General features: G+C 40.2%; 1 protein-coding gene across 35 annotated transcripts in view; it reads left to right on the forward strand.

The window, feature by feature from the left end:
* Window positions 1–18,695, forward strand: part of AGAP1 (ArfGAP with GTPase domain, ankyrin repeat and PH domain 1) — a 653,489-nt gene extending 634,794 nt beyond the window's left edge. For 30 of the 35 annotated variants that reach the window (XR_010591412.1, XR_010591414.1, XM_008172585.4 and 27 more), the window contains 2 exons: window positions 8,390–8,645; window positions 9,171–18,695. Coding sequence is in view for 28 of the 35 variants with exons in the window: in XM_008172585.4 (XP_008170807.1) it covers window positions 8,390–8,645; window positions 9,171–9,374 (460 nt within the window). In the remaining 7 variants the exon portion in view is untranslated. The remainder of the gene's footprint in view (window positions 1–8,389; window positions 8,646–9,170) is intronic. The other 5 variants (XR_006175449.2, XR_010591411.1, XR_010591410.1 and 2 more) reach the window with 1 other exon arrangement.
* Window positions 18,696–19,306: the final 611 nt, after the last annotated feature.

Here is a 19,306-nt window from a genome sequence, read left to right on the forward strand (position 1 = left end):
TGAAAACACATGAAATGCAGCTATTTGGTGGTGGAGTGTCAGAAACGAAGTAGATATGCAGGGCTGGTGTCTTCAGAAAATCAAAAGGATGATTAGCTTTCAATAAGTGATTAAACTGATAGAATGATTCAAGTCAGAATGCTTGTATAAGAAATCGTTGCTATTAGGAGCTCCTGAAATTTGTAACATCAGTTTGTAATGGTATGACTGAAGTACGAAGTACAGTTGTGGAGTTACTGATAGAAAAACTTTTTGATTTGTGGGCTACTGAATCTCTCATGAATGATCTTTTGTTTTGTTAAATATCAGGTGAAACTTCCAAAACATCAGAAAATGTGTCTTTTGCATCCTTTTGGTGTGAAGCCCCCTTTGTTTAAAATAAAATAAAATAAGTTGTGGGGAGGAGGAGGGAGCATTTCTATGTGAAAAACAGGCCTGCTATTAATGAGAAATTGGGCCTGTATTCATATTCATTATGAAATGAGAATAAACTTGAATGTGGAGTAGTTCTGTAACACTGCATTATGAATTTTACACCTCTCCTTTCTAGTAAACTGGAAATAGATTGAACACCATCCTCATCCTGATAGCTTCTCTGCCTACAACAGAGAATAAAAGCATTTCTCAGCAAGATTCCCTGCATTGACTGGCCCTGAACTCACTGGCCAAGTATTGTAGGCCCTGCTTGTCTGCTTATTGCCGCAATACATTTGGATGTTGTCCTCTCCACAGCTTTTCTGCATGGCCCTATTTCATCTGCCTGATGTATCTAACTGTAACTTGTAAGAAGTAATAAGCTTAATAGGTTGATTTTATTTATTTAATTATCCTTCTCTGTCCTTAAAGTTCATAAAACACCCTGCGGCTTGGCAAAACACTCATAATATTGATCAAGAGCCACAGGAATATTTATTTCCTCTGTGGCCTAGTGCACATAAATCCTTGTCCTTTGCTTCCCTTTCTCGGCATGTGGGATTTACAGTGGCCAGTTTCTTAAAGGCTTTTGGTAATTAAGGAATAAATATCCATCGGTCTTTGTTTGCTGTCTGCGGCCCCCTTGTTGGCCAGGGGCCTACATCCCTAGCAGGCCTGTGCTCCTTCCCCCTTAGCAACGCAGCCTAGGAGAGAAGGCATGCATGTGAGGAAGCAGTCAACTGCTAAGCACTTACTTTGCAATAGAGTGGGGTCTTCTCCTGCAGAGAGAGGAAGCCCCCTCTGTTTTCTCAGCATTTTGTTCCGAGCTCCTCTTCCATGCCTCTCCTCCCAGTTCCTGCTTTGCTAGAGGCAGGAAGACACTTTGGAAATTCCTTGCTGCTAGCCCATTCTTCTGACCCTCTCTTCCCCCCCCCCCCTTTCCAGTCCACAGTTTTTAAAAATTGTAAATGCCTCCTTCCTCACCCTTCCAACCAAATGTCTTTGTTCCATTGCTTTTCCCTACCAAAACACTGCATTGCAAATTCCAATAAAACCAGGTGATAATTTATCGAATACTGAAACATATTGTCTTGAATAGCTTTCTTTAAAGAAAATCTGCAGCATGATCTAATGCCAAGATAGTTTATGATGAGGTTGCAGCTTTGCTTGTATGAGACATGTTCCCTACATACTGAATCACTAAGTTAATGACACATCCTGGGATACTACGGGAGATGCAGGTGAAGCCAGTTTTAGGGGGTGTTGAAGGGTTGGGAGTTTACCTCACTTTCTTGGAACCAACGCATTATCCTTGTCAACCTCTCACAGGCTGGCAAGGCTGAACAACTCATGCTGAGATAGCCAGGTTAAACATTGTTAAACATTAGTAAACTTGTTGCCTTAAATATGCAGCCATAAATGGTAAAATACATGTGACAGACACAGTGTGCTAAGGTTTGAGTTATCAAATATATAAAATATAGTGAGAGCTGAGACTGTTTCAGATAAAGCATTATCTATGACAGTGGAGGTGTATTGTTTACGTATTTTTGTAAGGTTGGGGGATATCGGTTGGGAGATAAAAATACATTTTAAAACACTGTATTTTGGCTGGTACATGAAATAGGCATGATAGTGATTTCCTGATGCAATAAACCACCTCCCACTTTTTGTAGCATTTCTAATACAACCTTGCAACATTCCATTCACCTACTTACTTGGGGTGAATAATTTTAGATAAAGGGTGACTAGAATATAATTTTTTTTCTTATCAGTTTAATAAGATGGAGCTCGTAGATTTTATGCCTGGGCTGGTGAATTCTCAGGGCAAGTTCTCCAGGCTTTTCTCTCATATACTGTATTGACTAAACAATGAATTGTAAATTCCCATACTAACACTATTTCTGCTTCCAAAGTGCATGTTATTTCCTTATCTTGCTTTCTGGTTTCTCTACTTAGTGCATTTGAGGAGGGGAAAGGAGGTTGGACATAGAAGTGAATGTATGGAGGGCGAGTAGGAATGGTGCCAGCAATATTAAGCTTTTACCTGGATCTGTGTCAGGTATATAAACTTGCATTCCTGATAGAAAAAAGAGAGCCAAAAGGTGCAGTAGAAGTGAGTCTGGACTCTTAAATGAGTATTGTATGCTCCAGCATGCAAGCACACAACACAGGCAAGTTCATGAAGCAAAATAATTGTGTCTTAAACAATTTTGCTGTTTCTGCCCTCTCATCCTACCTACTCTGTCCCCCTCCTTTACAATCCCCGGTATTTATGTTTCCATAATAGTGATCTGATGTGGCTAGCAGAGTAATTTATATAATTGGACATTATCTTGAGAAGCAAGCACCTAATTAGATCAGAATAAACCGAGGGTTGAGTTTTGTTCGATTTCTCATAAACTTTGGCTCATATATAGTATCAGAAACATGGCCCAGTTTTCATTATTCACACTAAAGTGGATTAGAGTTCTGTGATGATGGAGACATACTAAAGTTAGGAAATTGATGGTGCTTTTTGGTCAAGACTTATTGGATCATCACTTCCTTGACACAGAGGAACAACATGATAATGATTATTCAGTTGTATCAGACCTTGATATAGACAACAAGGCTTTGAGTTTATATCAATAAACAAGGTTCAAATGGATTGGTGTTCACCTGAATAAAGGTAAAAGGTGCAAGCACCACCTTATCTAATTTACTGTACTTCTGCTTGTTGTTAGTGTTATTTGTTTATCCATTAGTTTGTAGATGATTATAATCATAATAAATTGTATTTATATAACCCTTTTGCTGATTTTTAAAGTGTTACATAAACAGGACAGGTGAAATATTATCATGTAAAGCAACCATAAACACATGAAAAGACCTAGGTTTACAATTTATGATTAAAACTCTACTATCTACACAATATACAAAGACATAAAATATAAAAACTTAAATATCTTAGAAACAGTAGCCAATCAGTTGTTTTAATTGTCATATTTGAATTCAGCACATCAAAATACATAATAAATAGAACATTTTATCTCTGAAGCAGACGACTTCTCAAAAATTGTAGACCGGTGTTATTAATCCACCCTGTGCACATGTGTTTTTTTTAAAAAGTACAGTGCAAGTAGGCTATATTTTGAAGGTCATTGAAGAACGGCTGTGTCCTTCTGCATACTGGGAGAGGCAGCACATGCATTCTCCTGGGTCAGGCAAGCTAGAGAAGATCCAGACACATCATGTTGTAACATCTCCGAGGAGCTGGCCTTGGCCTGCTCTCTGATCCAGAGAAAAGTATGTTAATGAATTTTGGAAGTCACAGTAAACAAGCAAGCTAATTTTGTTTAAGATTAGGATGTGGCATGCTAGGGCTACATCTGGGGTCTCTAGCACAGGCGCGGTTACCCAGAAAAGGGGTTAACAGGGTTACACGTGAAAAGAAGAAAAATATTTACTAGCAGATGTTTAGTTGCACGTTTATTTTTAGGGATTGGTTCAGTGTCTTTCTCCTGATGAGTTGCTCTTTCTCTCATTTCCTCTCACTCTTATGCAGTTGATTTATTTAAAGGTATGTCAGCACAGGCTGAAGTGAAGTACTATGCTTCCTCTTTCTGCTTATTGCTGACCGTTCCAATCATTCATTTTTTAGCTCATTAGCTAACGGGGGATGTGAACAGTGGTCCTCCAGGGGATTGGAATGAGGTTAAGTGATCTACTGCTGACAACTCTGCTCTTGGACTGGCCTTCCTTTGGGAAAATGAAAGCTCAACCAGGACAAGCTGTGGATCCCAGAAATGAAATTGTGACATCAGAGAAACAGTTACAGTATTTATGTCTTCGTGTCATAATTCCTAGGGTGAGCAGGTACAGTGGAGCCAAAACAGTCTTCCAGGAAAATCGTGAGAACTTTCCATTTTAAATTAAATCACTCACACCAAAGGAGAGCGAGCCTGTATTAGGGGAAATACAGCAGGAGAGGATGTCTGTGAGCCTTTCTGGATTTTCACTCCAAAGAGTAATACACCTCTACCCCGATATAACGCTGTCATCGGGAGCCAAAAAATCTTACTGCGTTATAGGTGAAACGGCGTTATATTGAACGTGCTTTGATCCGCTGAAGTGCGCAGCCCCGCCCCCACCCCCCACCCCGGAGCGCTGCTTTACCGCGTTATATCAGAATTCGTGTTATATCGGAGTAGAGGTGTAATTCTGAAGTTTTAACGTACCGACCCAGGGGAGTTTGGGGAACACACTGCCAGCTCCAGACTATGGTCAGCCAATCAAAGGTAGGCTATAGGATTTGCTATAGGAATACCCAAATGGAATGTCTCACTTGTGCCTCATTTTGCACATTGGTTGTGTTTGGAACCTCACTTGCCATCAGAGGTCAGAAATGAGCTGTCCCAGGGTGTGCTAAACATTTAAAGCCTTTTTATTTGTGTTTGCGCTGATTGCTCTTCCCATGGCTTTCCGCTAGAACCCTCAAGTGGAATTTTGGGAATCTTTAGCCAGGCAGGTCATGTGGTATTCAGATGAAAGTTTCTGTGTGATTAATCAGGAATGTACTTAAATGGCTATTGTCTGTCTAGATATATAACAGACTGACACTTGCTATCCAGTATATTCCCCAATAACTACTGTGTCTAGAATTGTTTTTAAATAGTCTTGCAAACTAGAAACAATTATTGACATTGAAGTATCTTCCATTTGAGGATCTCAAGGTGCTTTACAGACTGTAAGGAAAAGATTCTGCCACACTTACCCACCCTGAATTGTATCTTATTTCACAAATAGTCCCACTAATTTCAGCGGGACTACTTATAGATCAAGGCTTTACTCAATGTGAGCAAGGGTGGCAGAATCTGGCCCTAATTAATTAAGAGACTCAGTACCCATAGGAGGTAGGTGAGTATTATGCCCATGTTACACATTGAAGAGATTGAAGTAAAGTAAAATTAAGTAACCTGCTCAAGGTCACAGAGCAAGCCAATGAGATGACACAGTGGCAGAGTCTAATATAGAATGCAGAACCCTGGTCTTGCAAGTAGACTCTCCCATTTCCTGAATATCTTGGATTACCAGTAACTCTAGCCTTTGCCCAGCCCTGCAACAGATTTACTATGGTTGTACAGAACTCTGCTCACAGCACACAGTAAGAGTCAGAGAGCGAGACAGGGGTTTGTTTCACCAGGTTATGTAGCAGTAGAAATCTTTGAGGGGGACCGGTTGTGTCCTGCACTTTGCCTCCCCCCCCCTAAGCCAACAGGACAGCAAGGGTGGGTGGCCTGTTCCCATCCCCATAGACAGACCCTATTAATGGATTACCCATAATAACCTAACAAGTTTGTGGTCTGTCCTCCTTACTCTTTTTGAAACAGGGTGATAATGTGGTCCCAGTTTGGAGCTTAATGGCTGATTCCTGATTCCCCCAGGCCATCCAAAAATGACAGCTTCTCTTTGTCTGATAAGCCTTTGCATCACTCTCAAGCAGCTTTTTTTCCCCTTTGCATAAGATACACATTTTTAGAAGAGTTAATGTTCCTCTGTAAAAACTGCTTTCTGAGCGTATGTAAATGCTGTGGAGGAAAAATAGACAAACTGTTAAAAAATAGTGTAAACATAACATCCATTCTCATGAATTTTGTAAAACTTTGGCAACCTACGGCTCTGAAAACTTCCAGCTGATCCTGGCACGTTTAGTTGCTACGTCTGTGCACACTGAGGTATCCGCTCTCCTGGCTCGTACTGAAGTTACGCTCATCTTTAATAAAAACAAAACAAAAATCCTTTTTCTCATAGTTGGATTGTGAGTAGAATAGAAGGTTTGTTCAAAACAGCTTCTTTCTCTGAACGGAGAGCAATTTCTGTTCAAGTCATGGTTCCCACAACTGATGCCACAGCTGGGATTGGAACTGGGAAAACCTGTTGCAGAAACAACTACTGGTTGCTGTTGCTGTCGGTCCCCAGTGCCCTTTCAGTCCTTAAATTTAAGATTTAAATGTTTTGTTGTGGAGCAGTTGGGTAAAAGCAGCTTTTGAAAAAAATTGGATGTATGATTTTAAGAGAGATAAATTGACTGTCCCCTGACCTAGGCAGTGGTCCTAAAATAATGCTGTGAAATGCACTTAATCTGGGAGTCCTGCCCATTTTGTAAGAGTAAATTATATATTTATAAAATACTTGGTATATTATACATACTTTTATTTTTAACAAATATTAAAACATTTTAAATGAGGCTTTCCAAGTACTGTATCTGTTTACTCCATTGACTTGGAGATGTACAAGACCTGGATAAATAATAGTTTTACAACCAACTGTGGTTATTTTTTAAGAGTGCATGGAATACCAAAATGACACAACTCCACAATATGCATAACATTTTAGGCAGCTGGAGCTATGCTATTCCATCCTTCTCACAGCACTGGTACTTGTTGGGTTTGATTTTATTTGTACACAACAGCACTAGATAAGTGGAGTATTAACCTTCCCTGTCAATGTATGTTTGTGTCACAATTTTAACATTATTCAAAAGTTTTTTTTTCTCATATTGAATATTTTAAAATAGAATGTACTTTTAAGCAGCAGCATCACAGGATATTTTTCAGCACACAAGATGGTTTCAATATTATTCAGAGTGTGGTGGCCATTTGAAGGATTGTCCAAGCCATAATTTTTGGAATACATTGAAAAACTTTTTCTTTATGGGGAAAAATGACTATATATTGCATAGTTATAGGTTGAATTGTCATTTGTGTAGAAAAGTGCATGCTTTGGAAAGCTTTGCATGAAAGCATCCAGAGGGGTCAATGTAAGGTCACTCCACATGTACCAGGAAGTGATGCAAAACTAATCCAGATTTGCTGTTGGAACTATCTGTTTACATAAGTATTTAAAAACAGATTAGGGCTAACCTGACACTAGATTACTGGGAGTAGTGTAAACACTGCTGAAAGGTGTAAACAGAGCTTTTCTTTCTGTACTTGAGAGGGAAAAAATGTCACCAGTAAGTAGCTTTCCTGCTATGTGCTGTATGTGGTTTTCACAGGACAGACTGATTACCATACAGATACCTGAAGTATTAGGCAAAGGGCCCCTATAAATGGGAATTTGCCTGTGACCAGATTCCCCCAAAGCACATCAGTGTGTGTTGAAAAGATTTTAATAGAAATTGGAGTTACTTGTAAAATGTGGCATTATCCTACAATTCAACTGTATCTAGGAAGCTTTTGGTGCTTACTTGGTACAGTGAGAGGAAATGATGCTTCGAAGTCCTGAGATTTTCCTTAAAAAACAAAAACCTCCTGAACCTCTGTCCCGTTCTGAAACAAATTGGGATGTTATTGTTCAGTGGCCGAATCTGACAGCCTGAAAAAGCAAGTCAGTATCTTTCAGTCATTTCCCTTTTCTTTCTTTAGATGCAAGCAGGAGTCCGTTTTTTCATGGAAGTGAACTTTGGGGAATTTAGTGCTGCCAATGGCTACGTCTAGGCCCAATGCAGGCAAATTCTGTGCACACTTCCCCTGTGTAGCTTTGCCAGCACATCTCAGTCCTGACCAGGAGCTCCGCTTGGCTGCTCCAGTCTTGGGTCTCTCTTGAGTAGAGATGGCCGGTTTTGCTGCCCTATGCCAAACTGCATGGCACCAAACTTGTTCCACTTGTGACCCAAGGCATGCTTGAGCCTCTGTTTCTGGAGGTGAAAGGCTGGTACATGAACTCAATAGGTAGTGTAGCTCTCTGGCCAGGTACAGCCAGGGGAGAAATGTGTAGATGTCATAAACTTTGTCGCACTTATCCGGCATAAAAGAAACGTTTCTGAGAGAAGCTTTTTTGCTGACATTTTCAAGAAGAAAATGTTTTCTTGCTAATTAGCCTCTCTGTATGGCAGTGTGGTTTTGGATTGTTTGTCTCCAAAGGTGACTATATATCACACAAAGGCAATGGAACCAGTTTTTGAATGGCATGTTTCTTTTTGCTTCTCTAGGGAAGAAAAAGAGCGCTGGATACGTGCTAAATATGAACAGAAGCTCTTCCTTGCCCCGCTGCAGTGCCTGGAACTTTCTTTAGGCCAGCATCTGCTACAAGCTACAGCTGATGAGGACTTGAGGACTGTCATCCTGCTCCTGGCCCATGGAACCCGGGAAGAAGTGAATGAGACCTGCGGAGATGGGGATGGGCGCACAGCCCTTCACTTGGCATGTAGGAAAGGAAATGTAGTGTTAGTTCAGCTCTTAATTTGGGTGAGTACCTGCCTTGTGGTGTTGGGTATGCAGTGCTGAGTTACCTTTCACTGGTCCCTATTGCTTTGAGCATATTCCAGTGGGGTGCTCAAGGTATCTCCCTCTTTTGCTTAGTTTAAATGTTCCTATTCCATTCAAATGATGGCACTTAAACCTTCTTGGAGATCACTTGCAAAATGTGTCTTTCGCCACATCTGTTTACATGTGGTAAAAACTGGAGTGAGACATGGGGAGAGGGATAGGTGCACACACTGTGGAAAATCCGCATAACATGCAATGGTGAGAGATTATTTGCGGGACCGGCAGCAGGTGAGGATCTTTCAGTAGAAAGCTGTATGTGCATGAAGCGTGTTTGTCATGTTCAGATTTACAACCCCTTAAAATAAGGAGCGTCTATCTTGAGTATTTCTCTCTGTCCGTCGCATCCCTCCCCTTAAACTCAGGTCTAGCTGTGCTGTTTTCTTTCACTCCATTTTAATGCTTTGTTAGAAGCAGGGTCTCAAATGGCGTCTGTTTTTTCCACAGTATGGCGTGGATGTTATGGCCCGTGATGCCCATGGGAACACAGCGTTAGCCTATGCCAGGCAAGCCACAGGCCAGGAATGCATTGATGTTCTCCTGCAGTATGGCTGCCCTGATGAGCGCTTTGTCCTGATGGCTACTCCCAATTTGTCCAGGAAGAACAATAACAGGAACAACAGCAGTGGAAGAATGCCCACCATCATCTGAGGAACTTATTCATTTCTTCACTGACCTGAGTAACATCCACAGGCCTCATATTGCTCCATTTTCTTCCCAGCTCTGACCTGTGAGTCTTATACCTCCCCATCTCCCTTTTCCCCTCAATCTCTGTCCTCTCCAGAAAAATCACATCTGGACAGTGTGAAGGGACCAGAGGAGAAAAGGGGGCTGCAGAAACCCTTTATTTTAATAAAAGGTCTCTAATAAGGAAAACTGAAAAAGGGAGGGTTTGTGAGAGAGAGTGGTAGTGAGGTCTCTAATTATAGCACATGACATGGGACCATTTTACTAGTTGTCTTCAGGCAGAGGCTCTACAAGTGTTGAAAGAAGGGGTGGAGGGAGAAGAAAGGAGGAGGAAGAGGAGATGAAAGAAGAAATGGTAACTTTCCTTAACTGACAGTTAAGCACATCAGTACATTTCACCTCTACCAAACGGAACACTTGGATTTCATTCTCTTCTCCGAAGAGCTTGACGGCATAAATCAGAAGCAAGCACAGAGTTTGTCAGGTTTGAAGCTCCTATGATGGTATGTGTCAAATCAGTTGTAGCTAATCTGTCCAGGGAGAATACTGGCTTCATTACACTTGTATAGTTGAGTTCTTCCAGCATTACTGCTGTTTAATAGAACATGATTAGTCATCACGGAGAAAAAAGCATATTAGCTGAGGAGGTAGTTACATGGCACGCTTCGGTGATTGCTTGGATGTGATTGCAATATTCTTAGAAGCATCATATTATCTCAGACATGTTCTTTCAAGCCCTTGGAGCCCTCCTTTCTAAATTCACTGTCATAATTTAGTATCTGTTTAATTTTTCAGTCCAAAGAGAGGAAATCGGTTGCTGAGTGTTATTTGACTGCAGTCTCCTTGGTGTAAAAACAAAATGGAAAAAATAAATAAGGATAACTATGAAACACAAAAAGAAATAATGAATACTGCTAAGGAAAAACATTTCAAGTACATTTAGTAAAATAAATAAATGCATTAAAGGCTACTATTTTTTTTCAGTCACAAGAAATACGTTATGTCATTTTGCCAAGTAAGTGTGTTGAGTTTTTTGGTCACTCTTGTGATGCATTGCCTAAATTATACAGATTTTGTATTGTGTCTTTAGATTATATGTATGTAAATCTATTTGAATAAACAAGTTCATAAATATGCATTGATTTTTGTACAGACAAATGACACCTCTGTTAATTTATAAACTATAATGGATGTGAACTAAATAATGTGCAAGTAGTTAGGATCTGAGGTTTACAAATAATTGCACATTGAAAATATTCCCAGCAGTGAACTGTATTTCCATTTGTTTGATGCAAACCTTTGAAGAACATATCAGAATGAGATGATGGCATATTTGGCTTACAAAAAAAAGGTGTACAGTATCTGTTAGGAAGAAAAGGAGGATGTCTCTCAGTAGCGTAAACATATTTTACATTAGAAGCTATGATGCTTTCACAGACACACAGCCTTGGGGCGGGAGGGGAGATCAGATTTGTCTAATAGCTAAACTTAATGTCGTTCTCTGAGGTGGGCTTGGCCTGGCTTCTTTGACTCTGAACTTGGCTGCTTTGTGGAGCAACAATGATAATGTGGAAGGAGTTTGGACAGTTCATCCATCTACCAGTTTTAATACTTGATTCAATATTTTGGTAGCACTAGACTGATGCTGGTTTCTGAAGTCTTCTAAAAACTGAAATTGTGGCACAGAGAAGTAGATGGCAAGGTTTCTGGCAAAAAGAGAAGTGATTTTTAAGTGGCATATGGTAATATGAAGGTGGGAGAAGGGTGTATTTCAGGGGAAGTTGAAATCTGATCTGAATCATGTGGCAGAGGAACAAGTGTATGAAGTTGGTCAGGTGCACCACAGCACACTGATTTGCTAATCTACCTGATCTTCATGTATTTCACGAGTTTCTGTACTTCTTGGGGCTCTGTATGTCTGTTCAGGTAAGAATGGGAAGAGAAAATAATAAAATGTATGTGGACAAAATTGGGGGGGGGAAATGTAATATCCCGTGGGTGTCCAAAAGAGGCAGGTTTGGCCCGAAAGCCAGAGTCCCCCAATGATCAGGTGAGAGAAGCCCCAAGGGCTCAAGCAGGTGGACATCGATGGGCTTTCCTGGTCCTTTAGAATTCTGTTTTTATGCTTTGTTGCAATAGGGGCATTTAAAGGGGAATGGAAAAAGCTTTTAATGTTCGTTTTACCAGCCTAAGCCAGCAGCATCATGCGTGCACATGTGCATTCAAAATGATAACGCTATTTTTGGCTGTTTTTTTTTTTTTTTGGAAGTAGTTTGCATAACGGCGCCATCTTTACTCACACACTGCCGTCTGGACTTAGATATTGACAGGTATCTTCCTCCAACCTTGGATGACTTCACTAACATCTACAACTGAACATGAAACTGCACACTCAGCATTCTGCTGCTGGGTGTTGGTGATCTTACCATCGGTAGCAGGGGACACAGTACCCTGATCTCCAGTCTCTTGGCAGGCCGGTGAAGTAGGAATTGAGAGTCTGATTTCCAGAAGTGCAAACCAGCCCCCCGCTGTTTAAAATACTTCGTTTTAAAACAAGTTGCCATTTTTAAGCCTATAACACATGCTTTTTCAAAGCTGGTATTCTTCCAAGTTTAAAATGCTTTTCCATTCACCTTTCAATGATCTCTTTAAACCAGTCTTCCTAGCATGAAACATACCAGGGCACTGAGAAATAAGGGGAACCAGGCTAAATTGTAACAAGTTTCTGACACTGTAGAAGTCCATCATATCCTTCTGTGGTAAAGGAAGACATTCAGAAATTGTAGCAAAGGAATCTTTAGAAAAGGAAACTCTACTGTATCATAGGAAGGATGGTTTATCCAGACAAACAGAATATTAACACACTACTTTAGATAAAGCAGTAACACAGTTGTGTTTAAATTAGCACATCATTGTCTGACATATTAGTAAGGGATGATAATAGCAGTGTAGACCAGTGCTTTTGTAGAATGAGAGATAGCTTACCTCTTTGTAGTGGCATATCCCAAAAGTCAAGGGATGTCTGCAGGGAAAATATACAGCCCATCCACTTGGTGACCTTCCCAGTCTTTCAAAGAAAATGCCACCCAGACATTGTCCCTGGAGACAATGTAATGCGCACTAGATGTGGAAGGCTTGTCATTGTTTTGATAGATGTGGCTTAGGCCCTGACAAACCTACGTTTTTGTACTATCTAATATTCATGCCTGTAACCAATTCCCCCCTCACCTCCCATTGAGATGGGAGGAGTAGCAAAGGGGTTAATGAGGCACAAGTTACTTATATGAGCAGATTCAGGTACACTTGTCTCCCAGGAAGTTTGAGTCCTCAGGTACTTATTCAAGGAAGCTTGGTCAGAAATGGCTGGAAAGGGGTAAGGCACTGCTTGGGCCTTTGGTCTTTAGGACTCACACCGTGAGAGGCAATGTGACAAGATCAGGCCAGTGTGAATAACATCCCCTGCTTGTTGCTAGCGCTCTGTCTTGTATAGTATAATATGCACTGTACTTAAAGAAACAACAAAAATCTTCTCGCTTGGTGTTCCAGTCTGTCTCCTAAGTTTAAAACTAAGAAAAGTCTCATGTTTTCCTTTATAAGATAAAATGGGGTCTATCTCCTTCACACACTAGGGTACAAGGTGCCCAGAGTTGATGCTTAACAAATATCTCCCAGATATCCAGCAGAGCTAGTCTGACTTTGATCGGCATTAGAAGCTGACATGTTTGACACTAAGCGCTTATAGGTGATGTGGTAGCATTTTGCAGAGGGTGATCCTGACCCTGCCAAGCCATTGAAACACAAAGGAATACAGTAAGACTTCTAGATGTCACAGTAATTTTTTTACGTTGATTCGTCTCTTTTAATCCGTCCACTTCAGTTCCTCACTTTTGCTTTTAGCCCCTCTTCTTGCGATTCTGGAACCCACTTACCAGAATGTTTATGTCCTTTGAATGTGTTAGGAGCAACTTAAAAAACAATTGAAGGCCAGGCAATAAGAAATCCCAATAGAAACATGCTGGGGAGCTAAATCTATTTCTGTTTTCTCAAATAACGGAGATCCATAATGTCACCCATTCAGCCCTTTTCCTGCTCCCATTATCTTCTTTCCTATCTCCTCTGCAGTTTATCCACAAGTAATAAGACACTAAAATCAAAGCCATCTTTGCTATTAGCATTGGCATTTCCATTCTATTTATTTTAATCCAATTGCTGTTGAACCATAGAGATGAGCCTGATGTGCAACACCTGGGTCTTGATGTTCCCAGAGTTTGGAAGGCTGCGTTTCATCTTGTAGACAGAGGGGCCAGATCCAAACTTCAGGAAAGTTTAGGATTTTCCAGATCGGGGGTTTGGTCAGGGCTCCTCTCTGTTTAATCGATTTCAATTTTATTACTAAATGGGGTAGAAGAATAAATGTATCTTGAAAGTGTTGGTGCATTCTGGTTCACGTGCCATTTAGAAAGCTGTTTAACTATTAATTGGAAAAGGGAGAAGATTTTTAGGCATTGCTACCTAGGTACAGTGTATAACTGGTGTGTAAAGATTAATACTGTTTATTTTGCTGTCTCTTTCCCCCACCTCCTTCAATTATACTTTGTAGGGAGCAAAGAGCTTCCCCTTCACTTGATATGAGATTTGCTCATAGGAAGGGGAAGTTGGGTAAAATAGGAAAGAAGTCAGAGAAAGATTGTGAATATATAATGTTAAATACACTCCCCTAAAAATTGTATCTAGCACTACAATGTACCATTACTCATGGGGCTGGCACTGAGGGTCCAATTTGTTGCTATTTTCATCTTTTATATTTGTACAGTGATCAGGAAAGATGAAATAATATGTGGGTCTAATAAAGTAGCAGTAGCTAAGACAAGCACAGATTTCACAAAAGATTTCTAAATAAGTGGATTCCTTCACTACTGTCTTGGGGAGCCGTGTTTGCACCCCAAGAGGGAACATGTGTTCATTCAAGCTATCACTACTCTACTTTGAGAATGCAAATGTAGGGGACCAAATTTTAAGCAGTTTAGCCCTTGCTTGGGAAAACGCTGATCATTCCCTTCATGTTTTATATTAAAGCACCTTTATTTTCCCACAGTGGGCTATTATCGTCATTAGTGTGTGGGATCTCTGACCTTTGCTTCATTAGTCTCAGACCCCTGATTTATTTTAACATCTCTTATTCCATTTTTGTAGATTTGTCATTTAGAAAGGCAATCTTTGGCATTTTATCTGTTTGCTCCACTGTAAAAGCACTCCTGGTCGCAATTCTTTTTGATGAAAAAATAAAATAAATCTCAAGTTTGAAGTTGTGTTTTTCAGATCAGGGTTTTACCTCTTGCATATTGAACTACAAGAAGAAGAATGGTTAAGTAGTTTGAGTTTGAAGGAATCTCCTAGCTGGAAAAGATATAGATTACAGGGCAAATTATAAAAAGCCATAGGCATGTAGATTTGTTATATGACCATGTTCTATTTGGTTATCATGAACCAGGTTTTTTTTAAATCTTTGGTGCTCCCATCTGATGGAAACTAATCTTTATTTGACTGAGTCCAAGTCACATATTTTAAGCAGAGGAGATAAAGGTTTTCATCAGCAATTAGTAATTTGGGTTGCCTAAATTGAGAATTTCAGAGGGCTGGGTGCTCAACACTTACTGAAAATAAGGCCCTAAGACTGGCCCCCACAAAATCACTAGTCGCTTTTTTGGAAATCATGGCTTTTGTTGTTTTATTTCAGGTGACAGCAATATATGGGTGAATTTGTTCCCTATACTTGTCCTCTGAGCATTTTAGAGACTTGTTTAATGGGCAGATAAAACATTTAAAGATGTTTATATTGAACATGTTTAGCTTTCTTATTTACATCTAACATTTCTGGCACATCCACACGACAAAGGTGAGATTCAGTGACTCTCAAAACTTTAGTCTTCTCTCTCCTCTCTTGGCCACCAACCTGTGGGTGTTTGTATTGAACGCCTACTGCTCATAGTTCTAACAGCTGAGGTTTTGCCAGTGCTCCAGAGGTAGTCATTTTCAATATAGTGTGTATGTTAGATTAAAATGTGAGGGAGAAAGGGGTGCCGGGTGTTTATAAAGCTTTTATTGGCATGAGTTTGGAATGACTGTATCATTGACCAGCAGTGGTTACACCATCAGGTACATTGTGTGCCGCATATTTTACAGAAAAACTGATCAATGATTTCCGGTTTCTGCGAATACCAATGGTACAATTTTTCTTGTGTCCTTCCACCTTTAAAGCCAAGTTATCTAAGTTAAGGTGGAGGATGGGAAAAACGAATACGTTTTAGAAACCTCTTAAAAATTATCTAAAACTTTTTACAAGTCATAATATTGTCGCTTTAGTCTGAAATCTTGTGTCTTGTCACAGCTATAAACAGATACTCTAGCTGATTAGAAAATTGGGTCTGTCCTTGCTCCCCTCCAGTAGTATTTAATCTTTTCCTAGTCCTGATGGACCACAAGATATGGGACCTTAAACCTGCCACTGGTGGAGGACTTAATATTGCCCAGCCTGTAGATAAGGCCAGTGTAATTCTCAAAGCTAATTCCACAGTTAGGGTGGGGGGAAATGTGTGGCAGGAAATGTGTGGCAGGTTCATTATGGGGGGGCCAGGGTATACAAATGTAATGGTGGTGGTTTGGCGAGCAGCTCAGTGTTTTGGAATCTTAGAATGAGACCCAGTAGAGTTGGATTATTACTGGGCAGAGTGCAAGAGAAACTGGCAAAGTTGCAAGATAAAGGTAATGGATGGATACTACTAAATGTATGATCTACAAATATTTTGCAGTCTGTGTATGCATATGTTAATATATATATATATATGCTATATATAACACATGCGATATAATTTTATATATAGTGTGTGTACATATATTTACATATATGCAAATCTATAGTGAGTGCCAGGTTTTCAGTTAGGTGTACATAACTGCACATTTTCACATGCCTAATTTATGTGCATGAATATGTGCATGCATGAAGCAGGTGTTTGCAAGCATAAATGAGGCATGCACAGATAGATGCACGGAACTGTGGATGTCCGGTCAACAGTAGATGCTGTCTATGTAGATATAATTATGCAGAAAGAGACACACAGTAGTACTTTTGGGTGCCCACTGAATGTATGGGGTTCTTAGTTCAGATGATGGTGGGGCAGGCAACTGGTTGTGAGCGTGGATTCAGCTCATTCAGAAAACTCCTTCAAACTAAAGGCGCACACAGAGTCTTTATCAAAAAAACCCAAACTCACCACATGTCGCGGGATATGCCAACTCTACCGTGATTAAAAATGGCATAGTCAGCCTGCATGGTTAACCACTGTGTTCTAGGCAGCCATAGTGGTGTGTTTATATTCTATGAAAGATGAGTAAAATGTTAGGGTGGGAAAGGGATGCAGAAGTTGAGAGGGACTCGCCAGTCAGAAGCCCATTTTGATATATATAATTATGGGGAAAGTGCTGAGAACTTCAGCTGACTGGCTGAATTGAACTCTGAGAATGACAGTCTGACCTTCTGCAGCTGTTTTAAATAAATGCCATTTGACGTCTTACTGCCACTTATATAATGTGTGTGTGTATATATATATATATAGGATAGTTCAGGAATCCACTCGGAGGAAGATGTTTAAAAGAGCACTGTCCAGGTTGATAGTTCCCTTAGATCTCTCCCTGCCCTTCCCTTCACATGTTTGTTAGCTAAATTGTGGCAGTATATTAGTTTCTGAAGAGATTGTAAGCATCGACTCTAGGGTATGTTAAGGCACTGCATAATAGTGGGCAGTCCATAAATATTAGATCATGATTCACACCATTGCAGTTTATAATCGTGGTAGGGAAATAAGTTAGAGAGCTCAAACCTGATAAGGTAAAGATGCCAGTTCTCTGCAGTGAAGGGAGGTATGTTGGAAAACACAGCTGTGGGGGTGTAATATTTTTTTAAACTTTTCCCCCCTTCTTGTACCTGAACATCTTCTAGGACAGGATAATTCTTTAAAATGACTGATGTATTCCAGGCTTGAATTGGATTCAAGATGCACGCTGCAGCTCCACACTGGGGTCATTTTGCCAATCCACAGATAGTCTGGCTAAAGTGTCCTCTAAAGCACAGCCCTCTCCTCTGTGGAAATACAAGGCTTCCTGAGCCACAGAATGAGGGACACAAATTGGTCCAATCAACTTTATTTTTGTTAGGCTAAAGAAAACGTCAAGATAGTTTTTAATTGTTACACAGTTTGTACAGCCTGCACAAAGGGAGAGGGAATATGTGGACTGATTGTCTTTTTAAACACTTGTTAGGGAGTTGTGCTGTGTAGAAAAGATTCGATAGCTCTTTGTAGTTTCTCACTTCGTCTCTCCTAGGTTTCATGTTTGCTGTGAGCCCAATCCTGCAGCCTTTACTATGGCAATCCTCCCATTGGCTCCAGTGGGATTTAAGCACGACCTTAGGTACTTCGCTGAATCAGAGCCTGAATAAGGGCTGCAGGATCAGGCTGTAAATCACAAAGGGCTAAATTCTGGACTCATTGAAGTCAAGGGGAGTTTTGCCACTGAGATCAGAATTTGGCATTCAAGCCAGCCAGCATGGCTTTTAAGATTCCTTTATTTTGGAAGTCCCATTGATCACCCGTTTGTGGTGGTTAAATTTTTGTGTTTTATACCTGCCTGAATGCAAACCTTAGATTTCTAAACTGTTTTACCGTTCTGTCCCATTCAGCCGTCAAACCCTTTAGTTTCCCTGCATTGTCACATTGGCATGTTTCTTAAAGTGGGGTTTGGGGGAGTGGGGGAGGGAACCGGTGAATGGTGATGCCCAAGAAATGTTTCTTGGGTAGAGGCAGGAAATGCCTAGCACACGACAGACTTTATAGTGTGTTTTTTTTTTCTGTTTCTGTAAATAGTCATGTATAAATGATGACAAAGCAGTGTGGAAATTATTAAAAGAAAAAAAAAGTCTCTTCTGTTGTTGTTTTTATATTACCTCATTCAGCAAGTTTGTTTTACAATGACGCAATGATGCTTTATTTATATTGTTTGTACTGTAATTAAAACAATTGACAGACATTTCACTTTGCTTGTTGTTTCATATGATCTTGTTTTGATTAAATATGCCAGTTTGTATTATGTTTCCCCTCAACCCGTGCTCCACCTTGAGATTTTTGTGTCAGCTGTACAGTATTCTGAGTTTTTAAAAAAAAAATGTAAAGTAATGCGGAGAGGGACTGCCATACTGTATAGGTCTCTTCCTAATAAAGACAACAAAACATCTCTCTCCTGGCTTTGGTTCTTTGCCTTAGTCTTCACCACAGAGGATGTTGGGAGATAACTACTCAGAACACCTGTCAGGCATGGTCCAAATATACTCAATCTTCTCTCCGCCTCAGGAGCTGGAGTAGATTGCCTCTTGAGGGCCCTTCCAGCCCTACCTATCCAAGATTCTACTTTTTCCTCTTATGAATGATATGAGATGCTTTAATTTTATTAGAATTCTTTGGAAGGGTCAGTTAAAGTAGCACATAAACGGACAACTGGTTGACGTAATTTATGTTGAAAGTCCTTTGACAAGATTCCTCACAAAGGCTATTGAAGAAGCTAAGTACGCCTGGGGTGAAAGGCATGGCTCAAAAACTATCTAAGTAGTAAGTGGTGAGTGTTCATCACAACAAAAAGTTAAAAGCATAGGACCACAAGGTTCCTTACTGGGACCAGTCTGTTTATTGTTTTCATTAATGCTCTGCATTGCGGGCAGGCAGTGAGGCAGCAAAACTTGCAGATGACACAAAATTATTTGATTAGTCAAGTCAATGGATGACTATGAAGCCCTAATCGAACTAGGTGGATGGGGCAACGCCGTAGCAGATTAAATTCAATATTGATGA

The sequence above is a fragment of the Chrysemys picta genome, chromosome 11 (genome assembly GCF_011386835.1).
Source record: "Chrysemys picta bellii isolate R12L10 chromosome 11, ASM1138683v2, whole genome shotgun sequence".
NCBI lineage: Eukaryota > Metazoa > Chordata > Testudines > Emydidae > Chrysemys > Chrysemys picta.